General features: G+C 43.3%; 1 protein-coding gene across 7 annotated transcripts in view; it reads right to left on the bottom strand.

Annotated features, from left to right (window-relative positions):
* LOC140188835 (septin-2) overlaps positions 1-23,721 on the bottom strand; it is a 200,429-nt gene that overhangs the window by 61,332 nt on the left and 115,376 nt on the right. For all 7 annotated transcript variants that reach the window (XM_072245497.1, XM_072245489.1, XM_072245521.1 and 4 more), the window contains 2 exons: positions 21,611-21,712; positions 18,797-18,942 (listed from right to left, as the gene is read on the bottom strand). In XM_072245497.1, the coding sequence (XP_072101598.1) occupies positions 18,797-18,942; positions 21,611-21,712 (248 nt within the window). The remainder of the gene's footprint in view (positions 1-18,796; positions 18,943-21,610; positions 21,713-23,721) is intronic.

Raw genomic sequence — 23,721 nt, 5'->3', positions numbered from 1 at the left:
CGATACATTGCCGCGGAGAATGCAGCGGTAGCCGGGACGCACCCAGCACATCTTTAAGAAAAAAGCCAAAATAAACATGCTAATTAATTAGGTGCTGCCCAGCAAGTAAATGTTGGCCCAGATCAGAGACGATTGCCGATGGTTCAGCGTTGTCTTCCTAATTGCAGTAAGTGATACTACACTGTACATACATTATTTCTACTTTATATAGGCTGTGTATTTTTGTGTGTTATTTGGTATGGTTTGGCAGCTTCATAGCTTAAAGGTTACTGGAGAGAGTGTTCCTGCCGAGAGCGCTTCCACAAGATTTTCGCTACCAAGAACAGTGCGGCAATGATTGTAGAAAAGTATTTCCTTTTATATAGGCTGTGTATTTATCATATCATTCCTCTTACTATATGTGACTGTTATTTCAGGTTTTATGTGTTATTTGGTATGATTTGGTAGGTTATTTATTGGGTCTGTGAACGCTCACAAATTTTTCCCATGTGGCAGCTCCCCCACGCAGCAAGCAAACCGGCTCCAGCAGTCGCCAGCAAACCCACAGCCAGCGGCAACCGAGAGGAATCTGAGTGCGGGGCAGACCTTGGCCCGGAGGCCAAAGTCGCTTCTGCCCCGCAGAGAGCGGGGGTTGCTGGGTGCAGGTTCTTAAGCGCACGCCGATTCAAACAGTAAATGGTTCAACCTGACCCTGCTCGAGTCAGTGTGTTGTTTTCACTCGTCGCGTATCAGCGCGGCTAATTGGTGACCCCGGCATTCCAACGGCATTTGGACCCAACATGAACGACTCGGCTCAGCAGAATGCAGTTTCCCTTAAACTGCCAACCTTCTGGACCACCCAACCCCTGGTCTGGTTTGAGCAAGCGAAGGCCCAGTTCCAAGTCAGGCAAATTGTCTCAGACGCCACCAAGTATTACTATGTGGTGGGCGTGCTTGACCAGGAGTCAGCGAGTCGCATTATCGACTTTCTGCGTCAGCCCTTGGCAGCAGACAGGTATGAGGCACTCAAGGCCCTGTTAATCCGCACATTTGGCCTCTCCTGTCATGAACGGGCCACGCGGTTACTGCATATGGATGGCCTGGGCGACCGCGCAACATCAGCCCTGATAAGTGACATGCTAGCACTGGCAGACGGCCATAAGCCTTGCCTGCTGTTTGAACAGATCTTCTTGGAGCAAATGCCGGAAGATATCTGCCTCCTCCAAGCAGATGAAGACTTCAGAGACCCGCGTGGGGTGGTTGCCCGCGCAGACGTGCTTTGGCATGTCAAACAAATGGATGGAACCACCATCGGAATTAGTGCTGCAGCACGGCCGAAGCCCAGCCCTCCCACACCCCAGCAGCGGAGCACCGAACACCCACACCAAGGGACTTCTGAGTCTTAGTGTTTTTATCATCAAAGGTGGGGTTCCGGGGCCCGCCACTGCCGACTGCCATGCTTGTTCCAGGGAAAACGCCAGGGCCAGCTGTCACTGATGGCTACGATAGCTGGTCACCGTCATAGCCTCCTCTACATTTGGAACAAGCTCTCCGGGTGAAGATTCCTGGTGGACACAGGTGCGGAAATCAGTGTCCTACCCCCCTCGAGCCACGATACCCGAACTAGAAGAACGGGACCGGAACTTACGGCAGCCAACAGCAGCACCATCCGCACCTACGGCACAAGAACCATCCCCTTGCAGTGCAGTTCCTGCCGCTTTACATGGACATTTACGCTGACCGCAGTGTCACAGCCATTGCTAGGGCGGACTTCCTCCATGCGCACTGCCTGCTTGTGGATTTGAAGGAACAAGGATTGGTCAATGTGAAGACGTTCCAGACTTTCTCCCTCGGTGAGGCCAAGTTACCAGCCCCACACCTGGACTCCGTCACTCATTCCAACAGCAAGTTCGCCAGAGTGTTATCGGAGTTCCCATCTATCATCACACCGCAGTTTTCCTCAACAAACCCCAAGCACAGCGTGATGCACCACATCCCTACACAGGGAGCTCCCCTTCACGCCCGGGCCCACAGGCTACCGCCCGACAAGCTCCGCCTCGCAAGGAGGAATTCAAGATGATGGAGGAGATGGGGATTGTGCAGCGTTCCGACAGCCCGTGGGCCTCCCTACTCCATATGGTGTCCAAGTCTGCGGGAGGGTGGAGACCGTGCGGCGACTATTGGAGGCTGAACGACGCCACCATGTCCAACCGCTATTCGGTACCACACATCCAGGACTTTACGGCCAACCTGCATGGGGCACGCATCTTTTTGAAGATTGACCTAGTCCGAGGGTATCATCAGATCCCAGTCCACCCGGATGATGTACCCAAGATGGTCCTCATTACCCACTTTGGCCTGCTCGAGTTCCTCAGGATGCCGTTCGGGCTCAAAAACGCAGCGCAGACTTTCCAGCACTTGATGGACGCAGTAGGGCGAGGTCTGGACTTTCTGTTCATCTACCTGGATGACATACTTATCGCCAGCCGCTCCCACCAGGAACATCTAGCACATCTACATCTGCTCTGCCGCCGCCTAAGTGACTACAGCCTGGCTATCAACCCCGCCAAGTGCCAGTTCGGCCTATCCACTATCGACTTCTTGGGACACCGGATTGACCGCCATGGAGCTGTTCCTCTGCCGGCGAAAGTTGAGGCCATCCGCCAATTCGCCAGGCCCAGCACTGTTAGGCCTGCAGGAGCTTGTTGGGATGGTTAACTTTTACCACCGTTTCCTGCCCTCAGCAGCCCGGATCATGCAGCCCTTTTTTTGGCTTGATGTCCGACAAGGTCAAAGAGGTCACCTGGACAGAGAAGGCGAAGGCGGCTTTCGAACAAGCCAAGGATGCGCTAGCAAACGTCATGCTCCTAGTCCACCCCCCCGGGTCGACGTCCCCACTGCCCTCACTGTAGATGCCTCCAACGTGGCAGTTGGTAGCGTGCTCGAGCAGCTCATCGAAGGCCAGTGGAAGCCACTCGCTTTTTTCAACTGGCACCTACGACCCCCCGAACTTAAGTACAGCACTTTCGACAGGGAGCTGCTGGTCCTGTACCTTGCCATCTGGCACTTCAGGTACTTCCTGGAGGGAAGAGAGTTCATGGCCTTCACAGACACAAGCCCCTCATTTTTGCGTTTGCCAAGGTGTCGGGTCGTGGTCAGGCCGCCAACAACGCCATTTGTCGTACATCTCGGAGTTTACCACCACGATCAAGCACATCTCCGGGAAGAACAACATGGTAGCAGATGCGCTGTCACGAACCTCCGTCCAATCAATGTACTCTTTGTCTCCGGGGGTGGATTATGCGGTGTTAGCTGAGGCGCAATGGCTGGACGGAGAGATGCCGGCGTACCGAACCACAGTCTCAGGACTCCGGCTTGAAGATGTACCCATTGGGCCCGAAGGTAAGAAACTCCTTTACGATGTGTCCACCAGAAAACCTCGGCCCATTGTTCCGACTGCTTGGAGGCACCACGTTTTTGACACCTTGCACGATTTAGCCCACCTTTCCATCCGGGCAACCATCCGGCTGATCGCAGACAGGTTTGTGTGGCACAGCCTAAGCAAGGAGGTCGGGCACTGGGCCAGGACATGCATGCACTGTCAAACATCCAAAATCCAGAGGCACGTGAGGGCCCCACTGCAACCCTTCCAGCCGACACATAGGAGGTTCGAACATGTCCACGTGGACATCGTCGGCCCACTGCCGGTTTTGAGAGGAGCGAGGTACCTGTTCACCATGGTGGACAGGTTCGCGAGGTGGCCAGAAGCTGTCCCACTCACTGACACGGCCACGGAGACATGCACCAGAGCCCTGATTACGACCTGGGTGGCACGGTCCGGACTCCCAGCCCACGTCACTTCAGAAAGGGGTGCGCAGTTCACATCGGCTTTGTGGTCTGCGCTGGCACAACTCCTCAGAACCCAGCTCCACCGAATGACTGCTTACCACCCGCAGTCTAACGGCCTGGTGGAACGCTTCCACAGGCACTTGAAGTCAGCCCTGATGGCACGCCTCCGAGGGCCAGACTGGGTGGACGAACTCCCCTGGGTGCTGCTTGGTATCCGCACGGCACCCAAGGAGGACCTGGCTGCATCATCGGCCAAACTGGTTTACGGTGCCCCGCTCACAGTTTCCGGTGAGTTTGTGCCAGCACCCCGTGGACACACCTGCTGGGGTCCTAACTAAACTCCGGGAGCGGCTTGGAACACCTGCTCCAGTCCCGACATCCCACCACGGAACAAACCCTCTTTCGTGCCCAGGGACCTACAACAGAGCAAGTATGTTTTCGTTCGCCGAGGGGCGCACAGACCACCCCTGCAGCGACCATACGAGGGACCCTACAAGGTGGTACGCCATAATGGAGCGACCTGCAGTCTCTACATCGGCGGTCGGGATAAGACTTTTACCACTGACCGTCTCAAACTGGCGCATCTGGACCTTGAACGCCCAGTTGCGGTACCATCCCCACGACGTCGAGGCTGGCCACTTAAAAGAACTGAAAGTGTGCAGGCTGCGGACTCTGAACCTCCTATCGCTGGTTCTGGGGGTGGGGGGGGGGTCATGTGGCGGCTCGCCCACGTAGCAAGCGAACTGGCTCCAGCAGTCACCGGCAAACCCATAGCCAGCGGCAACCGAGAGGAATCTGAGTGCGGGGCAGACCTCGGCCCGGAGGCCGACATCGCTTCCGCCCCGCAGAGAGTGGAGGTTGCTGGGAGCGGGTATTTAAGCCCGCGCTGATTCAAACAATAAACAGTTCAACCCGACCCTGCCCGAGTCAGTGTGTTGTTTTCACTCATCACGTATCAGCGCAGCTACACCCATATAAATAAATGATAACTGCTTCTTCACCTTACGACATTCCAGCTTACGAACCGTTTCATAGGAACGCTCTACCTTCGGATGGCAGGGGAAACCAGTACATCAATTATTTAGATGATGGAATAGATGGCTTTGTTGCCAAGTTTGCAGATGATACGAAGATTGGTGGAGGGGCAGGTAGTGTTGAGGAAACAGGAAGGCTGAAGAAGAACTTAGACAGATTAGGAGAATGGGCAAAAAAGTAGCAAACGAAATACAATGTTGGAAAATGCATGGTCATGCACTTTGGTACTAGAAATAAATGTGTGAACTATTTTCTAAATGGAGAGAAAATCCAAAAATCTGAGATGCAAAGAGACTGGGGAGTGCTTGTGCAGAACACCCTAATGGTTAACTCACATGCAGAATCGGTGGTGGGGAAGGCAAATGCAATGTTAGCATTCATTTCAAGAGGTCTAGAATACAAGAGCAGGGATGTGATGCTGATATTTTATAAGGCACTGGTGAGAATGAAAGGGTTATCATACAAGGAAAGTTTGTTAGCTCTGGATCTGTACTCGCTGGAGTTTAGAAAGATGAGGGGGGATCTGATTGAAACCTTTCAAATGTTGAAAGGCCTAGACGTGGTAGATGTGGAATAGATGTTTCCCATGGTGAAGGAGTCTAGGACAAGAAGGCACAGCCTCAGGATAAAGGGGCATCCATTTAAAACAGAGATACAGAAAAATTTCTTTAACTGGAGGGTAGTGAATTTATGGAATTTATTAGAACAGACAGCTGTAGAGGTCAGGCTGTTGGGTGTACTTAAGGCAGAGGTTGATAGGTTCTTGATTGAACACAGTATTAAACATTATCTTGGTGCTTGTTGTGTTCTGTGTCGTTCTGCCGACCATTGTGGGCATGCTATGCTGGTGCTGACACTTCAGGGCTGCCTCCAACACACTTCCAGTTCCATTAGCTGCTAATGCAAATAACACATTTCACTCTATATTTCAAAGCACATGTAATAAATAAATCTGAATCATCACTTGGGGCATTTCAAACGACTGGGCTTGCATAAGTAGTCCTCCAGTGTGTTTCAGATTATTACTCGAGTTCGTCATGAAAACAAATTGTGAACCACTAATCTAGCTCCTGTTTTGCAGTCATGACTGATTCATTGTAATCCTCTTGGCCACTAGAGGGGTCTGTTATTCCATCAATTAACTGGAAACCTGGAGAAGGAAAACTGATCCTTGGCGACAATTTCACAAGCCCACTGACAAACAAGATTTCATTTTACTTAAGAAACTAAAGTATTGGTTTAATGTTTTTAATTGGATGTAGGAGTCCTATAGAAGATTGCTAAACTTCCCCAAAAGAGTAAAACGAGATTGCTGAAACTAAGCACATTGACATAGGTTCAAAGGCAGCCACTGATCTTATGCCAGGCTGCCTATTGAAGCAAATAACAAATTATTCATTCATGCCTTGTTGTCCACAGGGAAGAAAATCCTTCAAAGAAAAATGTGTTAAATGTGATTGCCTTCATATAACTGTGCAGTTCATCCTTGAAATTGGCACTCACTAGGCAAGTCAGTCTTAAAAGTGAAAATAATACTACTCTGGTTACACCTACTAGTAGCAGAGAGTATTAAAGTTCACCAATTAAATCGTACATTTGAAATTATCATTAATTTTAAAACCAAGCCAAATGGAAAACTTACAAAAGATTGATCTGTAATGCAAAATGTCAAATAGATTTGACAACTAGAAAAGGAGGTGGAGCTTAGCAGACAACGGCGCCTAACAGCGACTCCTTTGCTTGCATCTTCGGTAACAGCTCTACTTCTATCTTTAATATCTCTATCTTTCCCTTTCAGGGTTCTTTTGAAGACCCTAACCTGGAGTCACACGTTGACTTTGGTTCTTTGTGGGAATGGGACCAGTTCTCGGAGTCTCATGACTGGCTGTTATTCGATAATAACAAGGGCGCGACCGAGAAGATCAGCTCACCTTCCAAGTTTTGGGATTTCGTGGCTCTGGGTACAGGCAGACAAGGTTGGAGCTCTGCAGGAAATTCTTGTGTTGTGGAAGATGGAAGATCGAAAGCAGCAAGCTGGCTGCATGCCCAGAGACCTGAGTTCCTTGGGCACAGAGCTCGGAAAAAGCGACGCAACAGACTTTTACCAGCATAAATCAGCAAGCTGTTTGTTATGTCACCCCTCTCTCTGAAACGGAGACATCTCTTTTTCCCTTATTAGGAAGAGAGAGAGAGCCTGTGGTATGTCAAATACTGGGTGAACAAGTGGTCTTTGGGGTACTGCAACTCTGTGTCTTTATTGATGCTTTGCTGCACCCTTGAGTGCTTGGTGGGGGGAGCCAATGCTTTTTTTGCTGGTGGGGGAGGGGGATCATTTCTTTGCTGCTGCTTACGCGTGGGAGGGGGGAGCTGGGGGGTGCTTTGGGGTTCTAACATTTAACTGTCATTCATCCTTTGGAGCACTCCTCTGTCTTCATGGATGGTTGCAAAAATAAATTTCTGGATGTATATTGTATACGTTTCTCTGACATTAAATGTACCCTTGAAACTTTTGATTTTTCATAATTTATAGTTAAGATCCCAATGTACATTCCTTTATCAACAATGGTAGAGGAAGTAGAGGACCATACTTTAATTTCCATTGTCCATCATCTCTTTGCCTCCACCCTTGCTGGCTCTTCTTCCATATCCAATGGTAGCATTCTCCATATTTTGACAGAAACCCTTTTCCTAGCTATTTTACTACAGGTGACATCATATCCCAAATGAGTATTGTTCTTATCTGACATCTATATACTGTATACAGCTTCACCTGGGGCACCGGACAGGATGCAAAATCATACGGCGTCCTCTGTCTGTGCGAAGGCAGCAGTGGTCAATTACCTTGCTCAACCACTGACCTGGCAGGTTGGTGTCGGGCACAGTGGCGCGGATAGTACAGCTGCTGCTGCACAACATCAGAGAGCTGGATTTGATCCTGAGCTCAGATGCTGCCTGTGTGGAATTTGCACAATCTCCCTACTACTACTACTTGGATTCCCTTTGGATAATCTGGTTTCCTCCTACATCCCAAAGACATATACACCATCAGTTTAACTGGCCACTGCAAGTAGCCTCAGGTGAATGGTGAAATTTCGAAGGAGTTGATGAGAACCTGGAGAGAAATGCGATTCATGTAGGATTGATCTAAATGGATGGTTCATTGTACAGAACTTCATAGGTTGAAGGGCTTGTTTCTGTGCTCTATGGCTCAAGAAAATAGAGACTAGACAGCTGATGATTCTGTTATACACTACAATTAGTTTAGTTGATACTGCTTACATCAGAAAAATCGGGAGAGAACAATACAATTATACCTTTAATTAAAAAGACAATTCCCAATAAAGTTGTTGCTGCAACTGCTTTACCTATTCATACTGTAGTACCACAATAACCTGATACTTAGTTTCTCCTACACACGATAGAAATTGGCTATATGTACAAAGTTACAATGAACGTCAGTTTATCCCACAATCCCACAGTAAAGCTCACGCCATTGATCTGAAACATGTAGGACAACCTTCTAACGCATTACTTAGTAATTTTCTAGTATTATAGCATTTACAGTGCTGCCAGAAAGCTTGTGAACCCTGTAGATCTTTCTCTATTTCTGCATAAATACGACCTAAAATGTGATCCAATTTTCACGCAAGTCCTAAAACTAGATAAAGAGAACCCAATTAAATAAATAACACAAAAAAAATCATTATACTTGCTCACTTCTTTAAAGAGAAATTATCCAATAATACATGCATTTGGTGGAAAAAGTGTGTGAACCTTTGCTTTCAATAACTGGCGTGACCCCTTGTACAGCAATATCTTCAACCAAACACTTCCAGTATACATTATCAGTCAGGCACATCAGCTTGGAGGAATCCTTAACAAAGCTGCTTCAGCTCTGGGATGTTGGTGGGCTTCCTTGCATGAACTGCTTGCTTCAGGTTCTTCTACAACATTTCTATAACATTAAGGTCAGGTCTTTGACTTGGCCATTCCAAGCTACAATTTTTCTTTTTAAACCATTCTGTTGTTGATTTACATTTTTCTTTCAGATCATTGTCTTTTTGCATCATCCAACTTCTATTAAGCTAGGACTGCTACCCTGACATTCTCCTGTAAAATGTCTTGATACAATTTTGAATTCATTGTTCCCTCAACCATTGCAAGCTCTCCAGGCACTGAGGCAGCCCCAAACCATGATGCCCCTTCCACCATGTTTCACAGTTGGGATGACGTTTTGGTGTTGGTGTGCAGTGCCTTTTTTCCTCCAAAGATAGCAATGTGCATTTCTTCCAAAAAGTTCAAGCTTTTTCTCATCTGTTCACAGGACTTTGTCCCAGAAGCATTGTGGAACATCCAGGTAGTTTGTTTGTTTTTTTTTACAAATCTGAGACATGAGGCAATTGTTTTTTTGTTTGGAGAGCAGTGGTTTCTTCTGTGGTGTTCTTCCATGAACACCATACTTTTTAAGTATTTTTCTTATAGTGGACACATGAACCCAGACTTTAGCAAGTGCTAGAGATTTCTGCAGGTCTTTTGCTGTTGCTCTTGGTTCTTTTTCACCTCTTTCACATTGCATGTTGTGCTCTTGGTGTGATCTCTGAAGGATGCCTTCTCTTAGGGAGAATAGCAACAGTACCAAATATCCTCTATTTGTAGACAATTTCTCTCACTGTGGACTGATGAACACTCAGGTCTTTAGAAATGCTTTTGTAGCCTTCTCTAGCTTCATGCATCTCTACAATTTTACTTCTAAGGTCCTCTGAAAGCTGTTTTGATCAAAACATGGTGCACATAAACAGATATTTCTTGAGAAGTGCAGACTCTGTCAGTAACCTGACTTTGTGTGTCTTTTTTAGAGGGCAGGGCACCTCTACAACCCACATCTCCAATCTCATCTCATTGACTTGAACACCTGACTTCAAATAGCTTTTGTAGAAGGCATTACCCCAGAGGTTCACATACTTTTTCCAACAAATACATGTAATATTTGATCATTTTTCTCAATAATTAAATGAACAAGTATAATATTTTTGTGTTATTTATTTAATTGGGTTTTCTTTATCTAGTTTAGGACATACATGAAGATCTGATCACATTTTAGGTAATATTTATGCAGAAATACAGAAAATTCTGTAAGGTTCACAAACTTCCCAGCACCACTGTATAGTTCCATCCATCCTGTGGATGCATTTGTGATTTTACAAACTATAGCTCTGGGTGTCAAAATCATTAGAATTAATTAGAGCAGTACAGCACAGGAACTGCCCTTCAGCCCATAATGATGTGCTGAATTAATTAAATTAGCTATCAAATGCTTATCTAACTGTTTCTGCAGACAAAATTTCCCTATCCTTCCATTTCTTGCACGTTCATGTGCCTCTCTAAGCACCTCTTGGAAATCTCTGTCATATTTGCCTCCTCCACCACCACCATTCTGACTCTTGAATTCATTTCCTAACTAATAAAGGCAAGCATGTCATCCTATCAGCCCACAAGAGGCCACTTTCAGGAAGCTATGGACTTGACTAATAAGATCCCTCTGCACATCAACACTGTTAAGGGTCATGTCAACAAAAGAATATTGAAAAAAAGGCCTATAGAGTAGAAAAACATTGCTATAAACATATAACATACTGGAGTATTGTGCCGAATCCTAGGCATCACAATTTAGGCTAAAGAGGGGAGGTATTTACCAGAAGGGTATGAGGTTTGATTACGTTGAAAGGCTCAAGAATTGCATTTGCTCTTTTCAGATCAGAATAGCTTCAGTAAAATTAGATATGTGTTCTAAATCTGGAAAAACTTTGATGGATGAAATAAAGAGAAATTTTATCCACTGGCAGTTCTGAAACTACAGGACATAAATATCACAACAATGGCCAAAGTACGAGAGGCATTCTGAATAAAATCTGAGTGATGATGTTCTAGAATATACTCCCTAAATGGGAGAGAAAAGCTGGTTCAATAACAACATTCAAGAAGTGAATTGGACAAATGCCAAGTGAAGAAGTGGTTTCGTGACTAACAGTGGAATCAATTATCTTTTTGAATAATGCTATATCATTCTACAATTCATTCATCAATGCCTTTTCTGTTCCCTGTAACTCTAGCCTGCACACCACTTAACAGCTGCATGAATGATTAATACCTGAGAGTCACCTTCCCTCCTAAGAAGAAACATAAGAAGTAGGTGCAGGAGTAGGCCATCTAACCCACTGAGCCTGCTCTGCCATTCAGTAAAATCATGGCTGATCTGGCACGAACTCAGCTCTAATTACCTGCCCTTTCCCCACACTGCTTAATTGCCCTTTTATGCAGAAATCTGTCTGTGCCTCAATATATTTAATGAGGTAGTCTCTGCTGCTTCCCTAGGCAGAAAATTCTACAGATTCACTACTCTCTAGGAAAAGCAGCTTCTCTTTATCTTTGTCCTAAATCTGTTCCCTGAATATTGAGACTATATCCCTTTGCTCTATCCTAGTAGATACAACTTTTTTTGCCTCGATATTACCTACACTTCTCATATTTTTATGTTTCGATAGGATTCCCACTCCTGCTGGCTTATCTTCTCCTTGCCCAACCCCTCAAACCTCCATCTCTCTCCCAATGAGAGTAGACCATAGGCTTCTCATGCAAGGGCAGGGGTTATGGGAGATACAGTGATGTTGGCAAAATTGGAAGAATCAACTGCAACAGAGAAAAGGGAACAGCTTACAGAGAAGGTCACCTACTTACACAGATGGCCAATTGGATTGACAGAACATTGTTGGCAAAACAGCTTGAAGAATAGGACTAGTTCTCATTTATAAGAATCTCATGAAGAATGCCTGAGACCAAAAGTTGGCATGACTTTAAACAAGAGTTCAGGTGGTTATTGAAGTTTAGCTTGCTGGCCCATGACATTGATGTAGCAGCTCAACAATTTGTTGATATTTTAATATTAAGTTCATGAGCTCCTCAGAGGTAAATAAAGAGAAGGGAGTGCAGATACATTTAAGGATATACAATCAATCAATCTGCTGGAAGAACTCAGCAGGTCAACTAAGGCTGCTCGACCCACTGAGCTTGTCTAATAGATTGCTTATTGCTACAGACTCTTTCAGTTTCATCCATCTACGTATAAAGATGCTGCTGGTAGTAGTAGTAGTGGTGGGGAAAAAGTCAGGATTTTCTTTGCATTAGGATGTTTCCGGAGCAGCAAACAGATCTGCAGAGAACAATAAGGTGATGCTTAGAAATGCTTATGCTAGGTTTGGCAATTAAATTATCGGCCATAAAAGGAACGGGATACTAATACAACCTTAACTGTACATATTATCTATAATTCAGGAATTCACTCTCTCGAGCTTTACAAAATCCAAAATTAAGGGGACAAAATGAGGTCAATACAACAAGCAAAATAATACTAATGGTCCTGTTGAGTTACTTTCAGAATTTGGCAGTTTTCAAACATGGCAGATAGACGTATGTAGTTTCAGCAAAGGAAATTATATGACAAGAAGCATTAAAGAATTTTGTGCAAAGGTTTGGAATTAGTGCAAAGGTTTGGAATTAACGCAAAGAACTCTTTGTTGGAAACCTTTAAATGGATGATCTATATTATGATTTGATCACATACATGAAAAATACAGCATACATACACAAGACACAAAATCAGACTATCAGCTATCTTTTTCAACATATTCCATTATTTAACAAGCAGAAGGAAAAAACTGGCTCAAGATGAGTAACCTAATGCATGCAAGTCAGTAACATCTAAGGATGTGAGAAAACAAGTGGGAGAGAGTTCCTTGAAAAGATTTGGCATAGAGACCAAAGTGATGAATGCAAATAGTCAAGAAAACCTCACAAAACAAGCCTTTAACTAAACTAAATGGATTATAGAACATTACTCAGACAAAAAGTAAAAAGACAGCAATAATGGAAAAACATTTAATAATATGATGAATAACATGATTAATGTGACACAAATGAACTGCACCTCTTAAATGACCTTAGAGCCACTCAACACACAAAATGCTAGAGAGGCTCAGCAAGCCTGGCAACGTCTATGGAAAAGAGTATACAGTCAACTTTTCAGTCCAAGACCCTTCATCAGAAAAAAGATGAGGAGACAGAGTAAGAAAGCGGGGGGAGGGGGAGGAAGAACTACAAGGTGACAGGTGAAACTGGGGGGCAAGGGGAAGGTAAGGGGTGAAGTAAAGAGCTGAGACATTGGTAGGTGAAAGAGATACAGGGCTGGAGAAGGGGAAATCTGATAGGAGAGGACACAAGGCCATGGAAGAAAGAAAAGGGGGAGGAGCACCAGACAGAGTAAGGTGATAGGAAGATAAGGAGATACAGTGAGAGGAAAATGGGAATATGAAATGAGGAATGGTGAGGGGGGGGGGGGCATTACCAGAAGTTGAGGAACTCAGTGTTCATGCCATCAGGTTGGAGCCTAACCATACGGAATACAAGGTGTTGCTCCTCCAACCTGAACGTGGCGTCATTGCGACAGCAGAGACCATGGACTGACATGTCCGAATGGGAATGGGAAGTGGAATTAAAATGGGTGGCAACTGGGAGACCCCACATTTTCTGGCAGACAGAGCACAGGCGCTTGACAAAGCAGTCTCCCAATCTGCATCAGCTCTCACCGATATACAGGAGGTCACACTGGGAGCACCAGATATAGCAGATGACCCCAAAAGACTCACAGGTGAAGTAATACCTTTTGCTTCCATTGCACAATTTCACCTTTTCTCTCAATACAATAGGAAGGGTCAAAACAGAGTACATAAGATGTGTCTATAGAAGTTGCCGCTTTTTGATTTGCAAGTACATACACAAATAATTCGACACACAGAACCACTAAGGTTTGGCACTTTATGGGATAGGCAACAATGATTCATATAAATTACCCAACAAACTTCCCTGCCATTGCCAACTAATTAGCAGCACACAGTGATAAAATAAAATGGGAATGACAACCAGCAGTAATGAAAAATACCTAACATCTCTATTGACACTTGAGAATCATGAGACAAAAAGAGACGCCTCTTAATAATGAAGAGTTATTAGAGGGAACAAAACTTGCTCAGAATCTAGCTTTAAAAGAGAGAGACAGAGGTGCTGTGGTAAGAGAATTCTTGGGCATACAGTTCACCAAGATCAAGACATGATCCAGAAGAGGCCAAACCAGAGAAACAGACCAAGTCCCCTCAGTTCAAGCCTGAACAGACAATCAGAACCCATCTGTAGTACCGCTAATTAATCCCATATTCTCATCAATTTCCACCACACTACCTTTCCAGTGGCTTTGGGACCACCTGGTGAAGGAAGCCATTGAAATAAAACTAGAGAAAAAGAATTTTAATAAAGACAAAGGTCTCACTTTAAGTAAGAACTGGAATGTAACTGTAAACAAGGTGGGACAGTGGAAACTTGATTAGTTAGTCCTCATCCAATCAGGAGAGACAGATGATGCGGGGGGGGGGTATATATACCACTGGGCTAGACATGCCTAGGCATCATCACTGATGAAGATGGCAAAGTTTGTCATCAAAACGTCAGTTAAAATCAATAACTGTACCTGGCTGGAAGCCCAAGAAGAGTTTATTCGAATAGAACAGTCATTTCTGGACATCTGCTTCAAAATAGGCAACAACAATATGGAGCATCAAGGGATAGTTGAGATCGGAAGTTCGGTGAAAATATGGCGTCTCTGAGTCAGCCCTAAACTTAACAGGTAGAAATCACAGCTTGACCAAGACAACATTGCACAGAAGACTTGAATTACACAAAGGCAGCAGCAGGGTTGAAGGTGAAAAAATTCGACTCTGACAAATTCCAAAACTTCAGTGATATAGTCAATCTCTTCTAAGCAAGTACAATATGTACAAGTTTTAAATTCCAATCAAACCTAACAAAACATGTAAAGAGCAAGCAGACAACTCACTCAAGTTCAACTCTTATGTCTTATGGTCCAAATACCATGTAACTGCATAATTACAATCAGAACCAGAGTTCAAGATTTTCTTGGGTTAGGTTGATTAGATTTCTGAACGTTCTTCAGTGCAACGTAGAAAACCTACAGCACAATACAAGCCCTTCAGCCCACAAGGTTGTGCTGAACATGTCCCTACCTTAGCAATTACTAGGTTTACCTTTTGCCCCCTATTTTTCTAAACTCCATGTACCTATTCAAAAGCCTCTTAAAATACCCTATCGTATCCGCCTCCACCACTGTTGCGGGCAGCCCATTTCATGCACTCACCACTCTGAGTAAAAAACTTATCCCTGACATCTCCTCTGCACCTACTCCCCAGCACCTTAAACCTGTGTCCTCTTGTGGCAACCATTTCAGCCCTGGGAAAAGCCTCTGACTATCCACACGATCAATGCCGCTCATCATCTTATACAGGTTTCCCCCACCATCTGAAGGTAGAGCGTTCCTATGAAACAGTTCGTAAGCCGGAATGTCGTAAAGTGAAGAAGCAATTACCATTTATTTAAATGGGAAAATTTTGTGAGCCAAAAATAACCTGCCAAATCATGCCAAATAACACATAAAACCTAAAATAACAATAACATATAGTAAAAGCAGGAATGATATGATAAATACACCGTCTATATGAAGTAGGAATACTTTTCTACAATCATTGCCGCACTGTCCTCGGTAGCGAAAATCTCGCGGAAGCGCTCCCTGCAGAAACACTCTCTCCAGTAACCTTTAAGCTATGAAGCTACCAAATCCAAGTAACACATAAAAATACACAGCTATATAAAATAGAAATAATGTATGTACAGTGTAGTATCACTTATGGGAATCTGGAAGACAGCGCTGAGCACACAAATGTTAGGCTGTGTTAGGCTGAGTCGTCGGAAGTTGGGGTGGTGCAGTGGCCCCCACCCTCCAGGCATTGAACCGATACCGATCTGCGAAGAATGCAGTGGTACAGCAGTAGCCGGAACGCGCCCAGCACATCTTTAAGAAAAAAGCCAAAATAAACAAGCTAATTAATTAGGTGCCGCCCGGCACGTAAATGTTGGCCCAGAACAGAGGCGACACAATTGGCAATCGCCTCTGATCTGGGCCCACGCTTATCTGCCGGGCGGCACCTAATTAATTAGCTTGTTTATTTCGGATTCTTTCTTAAAGATGTGCTGGGTGCCTCTCGGCTACCACTGCATTCTCCACAGCAATATATCAGTCCGCGGCCCGGGGGCTGGGGTGTCATCAGGGCAGGCAGGTCATCTTCTTCTATGTCTGCCTACCTCAATGTCGAAGGTCGAGGTTCATCGTCTGCTGTGGCTGATGTGGAAGGCTTGAAAAACGACAGAATGCTTGACTGCTAGCCTCGCGCATTTTTCTATCATCTCATGCAGTTGCTTCACGTTCAGTTCCTGGATGACTTCACTTTTGATCCGTTCCCTACTGCATTTGGTTTCGATTGTTATCCTTTCCTCTTCCAATTGCATCAGCTCTTCATCTATCAATTCTTGGTTAGGGGATGCCAAAACCTCTTCAACATCATCTTCGTCAACTTCCACAAGCCGAACTCACTTTGTCCTTACTTCATTCACCACGATCGAAACGCTTAAGTTATGTCTAGTTTTACGCTAAGTGTAACACCTTTACGAGCTCTTTTAGGCTTTTCCAATACCTTAGAACTCATCTTGCAAACGGCTGCTCACAGGCACATGTTTCAGCAATGCCGCCAAGAATGCCATTCCGGGGGATGAGCGGCTGCTCGGGGCGCGCGCTGCCTTTTTTTGTAACAGTGAAAACACCTTCTGTTAGCGAAAACAGGTAACTAATGTAGGTCTTTCATAACAGCGAGGTGTCGTAAAGTGAACGTTCGAAAAGCGGGGTACACCTGTACACCTCTATCAGGTCACCTCTCATCCTCCGTCGCTCCAAGAAGAAAAGGCCGAGTTCTCTCAGCCTATTCTCAGAAGGCATGCTCCCCAATCCAGGCAACATCCTTGTAAATCTCCTCTGCACCTTTTCTATGGCTTTCACATCCTTCCTGTAGTGGGGAGACCAGAACTGAGCACAGTACTCCAAGTGGGGTCTGACCAGGGTCCTATACAGCTGCAACATTGTCTCTCAGTTCCTAAATTCAATTCCACGACTGATGAAGGCCAATACACCTTACTCCTTCTTAACCACAGAGTCAACCCGCGCAGCTGCTCTGTGCATCCTATGAACTCAGACCCCAAGATCCCTCTGATCCTCCACACTGCCAAGAGGTTTACCATTAATACTATATTCTGCCATCATACTTGACCTACCAAAATGAACCACTTCACACTTATCTGGGTTGAACTCCTCCTGCCACTTCTCAGCCCACTTTTGCAACCTATGTCCCACTGTAACCTCTGACAGCCCTCCACACTATCCACAACACCTCCAACCTTTGTGTCATCAGCAAACTTACTAACCCATCCCTCCACTTCCTCATCCAGGTCATTTATAAAAATCACGAAGAGTAAGGGTCCCTAAGGCACTCCACTGGTCACTGACCTCCATGCAGAATATGACCCGTCTGCAACCACTGTTTGCCTTCTGTGGGCAAGCCATTTCTGGATCTACAAAGTAATGTCCCCTTGGAACCCATGCCTCTTTACTTTCTCAATAAGCCTTCCATGGAGTACCTTATCAAATGCCTTGCTGAAATCCATATACACTACATCTACTGCTCTACCTTCATCAATGTGTTTAGTCGCATCCTCAAAAACTTCAGTCAGGCTCATAAGGCACGACCTGCCCTTGACAAAGCCATGCTGGCTATTCCTAATCATATTATACCTCTCCAAACGTTCATAAATCCTGGCTCAAAGGATCTTCTCCCTTAACTTACCAACCACTGAGGTAAGACTCACTGATCTATAATTTCATGGGCTATCTCTACTCCCTTTCTTGAATAAAGGAACAACATCTGCAACCCTCCAATCCTCCAGAACCTCTCCCGTTCTCATTGATGATGCAAAGATCATCGCCAGAGGCTCAGTAATCTCCTCCCTCACCTCCCACAGTAGCCTGGGCTACATCTCATCTGGTCCCAGCGACTTATCCAACTTGATGCTTTCCAAAAGCTCCAGTACATCCTCTTCTTTAATATTTACATGCTCAAGCTTTTCAGTCTGCTTCAAGTCATCACTACAATCACCAAGATCCTTTTCCATAGTGAATACTGAAGTAAAGTATTCATTAAGTACCTCTGCTATTTACTCTGGTTCCATACACACTTTCCCACTGTCACACTTGATAGGTCCTATTCTTTCACGTCTTATCCCCTTGCTCTTCACAAACTTGTAGAATGCCTTGGGTTTTTCCTTAATCCTGCCCGCCAAGGCCTTCTCATGGTCCCTTCTGGCTCTCCTAATTTCCTTCTTAAGCTCCTTCCTATTAGCCTTATAATCTTCTAGATCTCTAACATTACCTAGCTCTCTCAACATATTGGGTTTATGAGAATTAATTAAACAGGGTTGCCTAAATCCCATAATTAGATGGATACAAGAATCACAGAGAATTCAGCAGCCACTGAAGTGAAATTTATTACCAAAATACCTGAATCATTACACTATGCTGTACCTTTCTCTCTCCGTTATCCAACTGCATTAAAATAATTTATTTAATAGGAACAAGACGATATTTTTGTATCATAAGCATTCACTTTAGAACCCGTGGGTGTTGTTACAATGAACAAGTCAACAAATCACTCAAAGACTTCTTACCAAAGCCTGTCCATGGGTTACCAGCATCCTAGATGGCTACACAGTAGTGCTTCAATGTAGCAAGCCTTCCTGTTCCAGCAGTATCTTACGTTCAATTATGTATGCACATTTGGCTGCCATACAAGTTTAAGGAAGCTCTATTAGCTGTACTGGTTTTGCACATTATCGTATGCCAGTTTGGTGCTTCACCACATACTAGGATACTTACACCAGCATTGTGCGTAGCTTGAGGAAATCATTATGTTCTGGATTCTCCACTTCAACCACACCCCATGGGTACAAGCGACCTCTGATCTTTTTGCCTTTCACCTCAATCAGTTGGTTGGACCCAATCACAGCAAAGGGAACACTAGCCTAGGAGCAAAAGGAAATTTGGATCCAAATGACACAAGAACAAGAATAGATTTACTGCTAAGATTTGTTCCTTCATCTTAATTGTACAATCCCTTTTATTGTTGATAGATTTTGCTGGGCAATCTTAGTTTTAATCAGTTATAACAGTGGATTCTAACTACCATTAGTGCAATGAACTGTCTTGTGATAAAACAGCACCTTTGGTTCTCGATTCCTTAATTGGGAAATACTACTACTTTTCTACTCTATCAATTCCTTTGACCATCTTATACATTTCTTTTAGAATATATACAATTGCAAAAAAAGTGTGTGAGCTCTTTGTAATTACCTGGTTTTCTACATTAATTACTCATAAAATGTGGTCTGATCTTCATCTAAGTCACAATAATACAATATAACCTGCCTGTACTAATTACAAACTACTGTACTTCCTGTATCTTTATTAAGCACATTGGTTAATCATTCACAATCCAGGAGAAAGTATGTGAACCCTTGTATTTAATAACTGGTAGAACCCCTTTTAGATAGATAGATTATTGATCCCAAAGGAAATTTCAGCATTACATATGCACAGATATACAAATATTAGAAGAAAGAATAAAAAAAAAGTTACCTCAAACAGTCTAACAGGAGGGAGTCATCACTTCCTCAGCTATAGATTGACTCATTATAGAGCCTGCTGGCCAGGGATAAGAATGACCTTATATAGCGCTCTTTGGAGCAGCGCAGTTGTCTTAGGCTATTATTAGAAGCGCTCCTCTGTTCAGCCAAGGTGGCACACAGAGAGTGGGAAACATTGTCCAGAGCTACCAGGATTTTTCGTAGGGTCCTTTGTTCTATCGCAGTCTCCGGTATGTCCAGTTTGACTCCAATAATAGAGCCAGCCTTTCTAATCAGCAATAACCTCCACGAAACATTTCCTGTAGCTGTTGATGAGACTTGCACAACAGCGAGGAGGAATTTTAGACCCTTCTTCCACACAAAACTGTTTCCGTTCAATGTTTGTGGGATACCTTTCATGAACAGCCATCTTCGGGTCATACCACAGCATCTCAATTGGGTTAAGGTCTGGACTCTGACTTGGCTATTCCAAAACACAAATTTTCTTCTTTTTTAAACCATTCTGTTGTTGCTTTACTCTTGTGTTTCAGATCATTGTCTTATGCATCATTCAACTTCTATTAAGCTTCCGGTGACAGACCACTACCCTGACATTCTCCTGTAAAATGTCGATACAATTTTGAATTCATTGCTCCCTCAATGATTACAAGCTACCAAACCCTGAGGCAGCAAAGCAGCCCCAAACCATGATGCCCCTTATACCATGCTTCTCAGATGGGATGAGGTTTTGGTGTTGGTCTGCAGTATCCTTTTTCCTCCAAACATAGCGGTGTGCATTTCTACCAAAAATGTCAACTTTTATCTCATCTGTCCACAGAACATTGCCTCAGAAGTTTTGTGGAGCAGCCAGGTGGTCTTTTGCAAACTTGAGACATGCAGAAGTGGTTTCTTCTGAGGTGTCCTTCCACGAACACCAGTCTTGTTCAGTGTTTTTCTTATAGTGAACACATGAACAGTGAATTTAGCTAGTCCTGGAGATTTCTGCAGGTCTTTCACTGTTACCCTTGCATTCTTTTTCACCTCCTTCAGCATTGCACATTGTACTCTTGGTGTGATCTTTGCAGAATACCCACTCCTAGGGAGAGTAGCAACAGTACTAAATATCCTCCATTTGTAGACAATTTCTTTTTGTGGATGAACATTCAGGTCTTTAGAAATGCTTTTGTAGCCTTTTCCAGCTTAATGCATCTCTACAATTCTTCTACTTAGGTTGTCTGAAAGTTGTTTTGATCGAGGCATGGTGCACATAAACAAATATTTCTTGAGAGAAGCAGGCTGTGTCAGTAACCTGACTTTGTGTCTCTTTTTTTATAGGACAGGGCACCTCTACCTCCCAAACCTCCAATCTCATCTCATTGATTGGAATACCTGACTCCAAATAGCTTTTGTAGAAGGCATTACCCCAGATGTTCACATACTTTTTTGAACCTAGACTATGACTGTTTAAAACGTGCACTCGTATTGATGAGAAGTAGTACAATAGTCCGTGTGCTATTCATTTAGGCATATTGCTTTTTGTCTATTATTGTGACTTAGATGAAGATCAGACCACATTTTATGGATAATTAATGCAGAACATTGGGTAATTGCAAAAGGTTCACAAACTTTTTCTTGCAACTGCACCTATTTAATGCAAACTTTCCATACAATTTAATCACATTAACCTGATCATTTGAATACCAAAGGAAAAATTTAACTTCTAGAAATTGCAGCCCAAACTGAACACAGTACACAAATTGACTTGTGCCAAGCTTTAAGCATCTGTAACATAACTCTCAAATTTCAAAGATAATCGTAAGCATCTGCATAACTCTAAGAGTTAGTTAAATCTAATTTCTCTCTAGAATAATTTACGCACATGAAATCTGCTTGTCTCATCTTCAGCTTCAACAAAAATAAGTTTCTCAATTTTATCCTTGTATCACATTCTTCATATCTAGTTGGCCCATTCTTCCCACTTCATTATCTCTATTCCATGACCACTCTACTAGAACCCGCTCATTTTAGCAAAATGTTACTAAGTTGCAACCCATTAATGCCTCCTTACCTTTAGAATCATGGTTTGCTCCTTGAACTCCTCGTCCTCATCAGAGTCAGCATCTGGCAGTTGGTAAATTCTGATACCATGCTCAGTGATCTCCTCCAGTATCTAAAGTAAAAGCCACAATAATTAGGAAATCTATAGTGCAGAAATTAAGAAAAACATTAAAGGTCCAAGTATTTTAAAATCTGAAGTTCGTAATGCAATAAATAAGATGAAGAAAGGAAAGGCAGCAGGTCCTGATGAATTAGTAATAGAACAAATTATCGCCCTTGAAGTTTATAGAATTGAAAAACTTAATGATTTAATCAATGACATTTACGAGACTGGAATAATACCAGAAGAGATGAAAAAATCAGTATTTATCACTCTTCCTAAGAAGCATGGAGCAATAGAACGTAAATTACATAGGACCATAAGTTTAATGAATCATATCACCAAGATACTTCTAAGAATTTTGATGACAAGAGGTAAAAGTAAGATACAAGCTGAAATAGGCAAAGAACAATATGGATTTGTGAAAGACAAAGGTACAAGAAACACGATATTAATGTTAAGGATACTATCAGAACGAGCTATTCAAGTGCAAAAAGATTTTTTTGTTTGTCTTATCGACTACACAAAAGCATTTGATAAAGTGAAGCACAATAAATTATTTGAAGTATTACAGAAAACTATAGATCTAGATTCGAAAGACCTCCGCCTAATCGGAAATCTGTACTGTGAACAAACTGCCACTGTAAGAATAGATGGAGAAGTGAGTCAGTTCACGAAAATCAAGAGAAGCGTTAGACTAGGGTGTGTTTTCTCCCCTGATTTATTTAATGTGTACAGTGAAACAATACTACAAAAAATAAGAGACATCTTGGGAATCAAAGTTGGTGGTGAAAGCATCAATAATTTCAGATATGCAGATGACACTGTGTTATTTACAAGTATGGAGGAAGAACTACAGAACATAATTAATATCATTGTTGAAGAAAGTGCAAAAATGGGTCTATCTATCAATTGCAAAAAGACAGAATGTATGGTGATATCCAAAAAGAAGGAGAATCCTATCCGCAAGCTGAGAATAAACAGGGAAGACATAAAACAAGTAAAGAACTTTTGCTACTTAGGAAGCTAGGTGACATCAGATGGCAGGTGCGACTTGGACATCAAAAGAAGAATAGGGATGGCAAAAGACACCTTTACAAGAATGAAGAGTACACGGGCCAACACTAAACTAGGCATGACAACCCACCTCAGAGTACTGAAATGTTACGTTTATCCAGTTATGTTATATGGCTCAGAATGTTGGACAATATCTAGTAACATGAGAAAACAAATTGTAACAGCAGAGATGTGGTTTTTGAGGAGGATGCAAAGAATATCACGGCCGAAACCAATATCTAACGAGGATGTCATGAACAGAGCAAACACAAAAAGAGAAATAATGTATGAGATCATGAAAAGGCAACGTAACTTCATTGGACATGCAATTAGGAAAGAGGAGTTAGAATGCACGGTAATTATGGGTAAGATTGAAGGGAAGAAAGCAAGAGGAAGACAAAGACAAATGATGATGGAGACAGCAGGCAGAGAACTGGAAATGAATACCAATGAACTGTTCCACTTGACCCAAAACAGGAGTGTGTGGGCCATGGCAGTCAAAGTTCAAACTGGGCATGGCACCTGATGATGATGATGATAGTGCAGAACATGATATTATAAACATTGTAGGCTTTTATATTTTTTGGTTAAAGACTGAAGAATACAATTGAATTGTAGAATTATTTGTTATCAAGCTGGAAAAGGCAAGCAAGGTAGCAAGATAACATAAATATACAATAGAATGAACTATTTGGCCCAATTTTTTTAAAAGGGTTTACAATTAGACTTCATTTCCAGTTTATTGCTTATATATTATTTCTTTCTTTTTGTATTTCCCATTTGCTTTCTTTTGCACACTGGCTGAACGCCCAAGATGGTGCAGTGTTTCATTGATTCTATTATGGATTTATTGAGTAAAATGATTTTCAGGGTTGCATATGGTCGCATATACATACTTTTAAAAAAGAGCCACTACCATCTTGTCAACTCTCTTCTCTGCCTTGGGAAAATAACTTCCTTCGTTT

The sequence above is a fragment of the Mobula birostris genome, chromosome 2 (genome assembly GCF_030028105.1).
Source record: "Mobula birostris isolate sMobBir1 chromosome 2, sMobBir1.hap1, whole genome shotgun sequence".
NCBI lineage: Eukaryota > Metazoa > Chordata > Chondrichthyes > Myliobatiformes > Myliobatidae > Mobula > Mobula birostris.
Note: the sequence above shows the minus strand (reverse complement) of the source record. Positions and strands in the feature narration are given on the sequence as shown.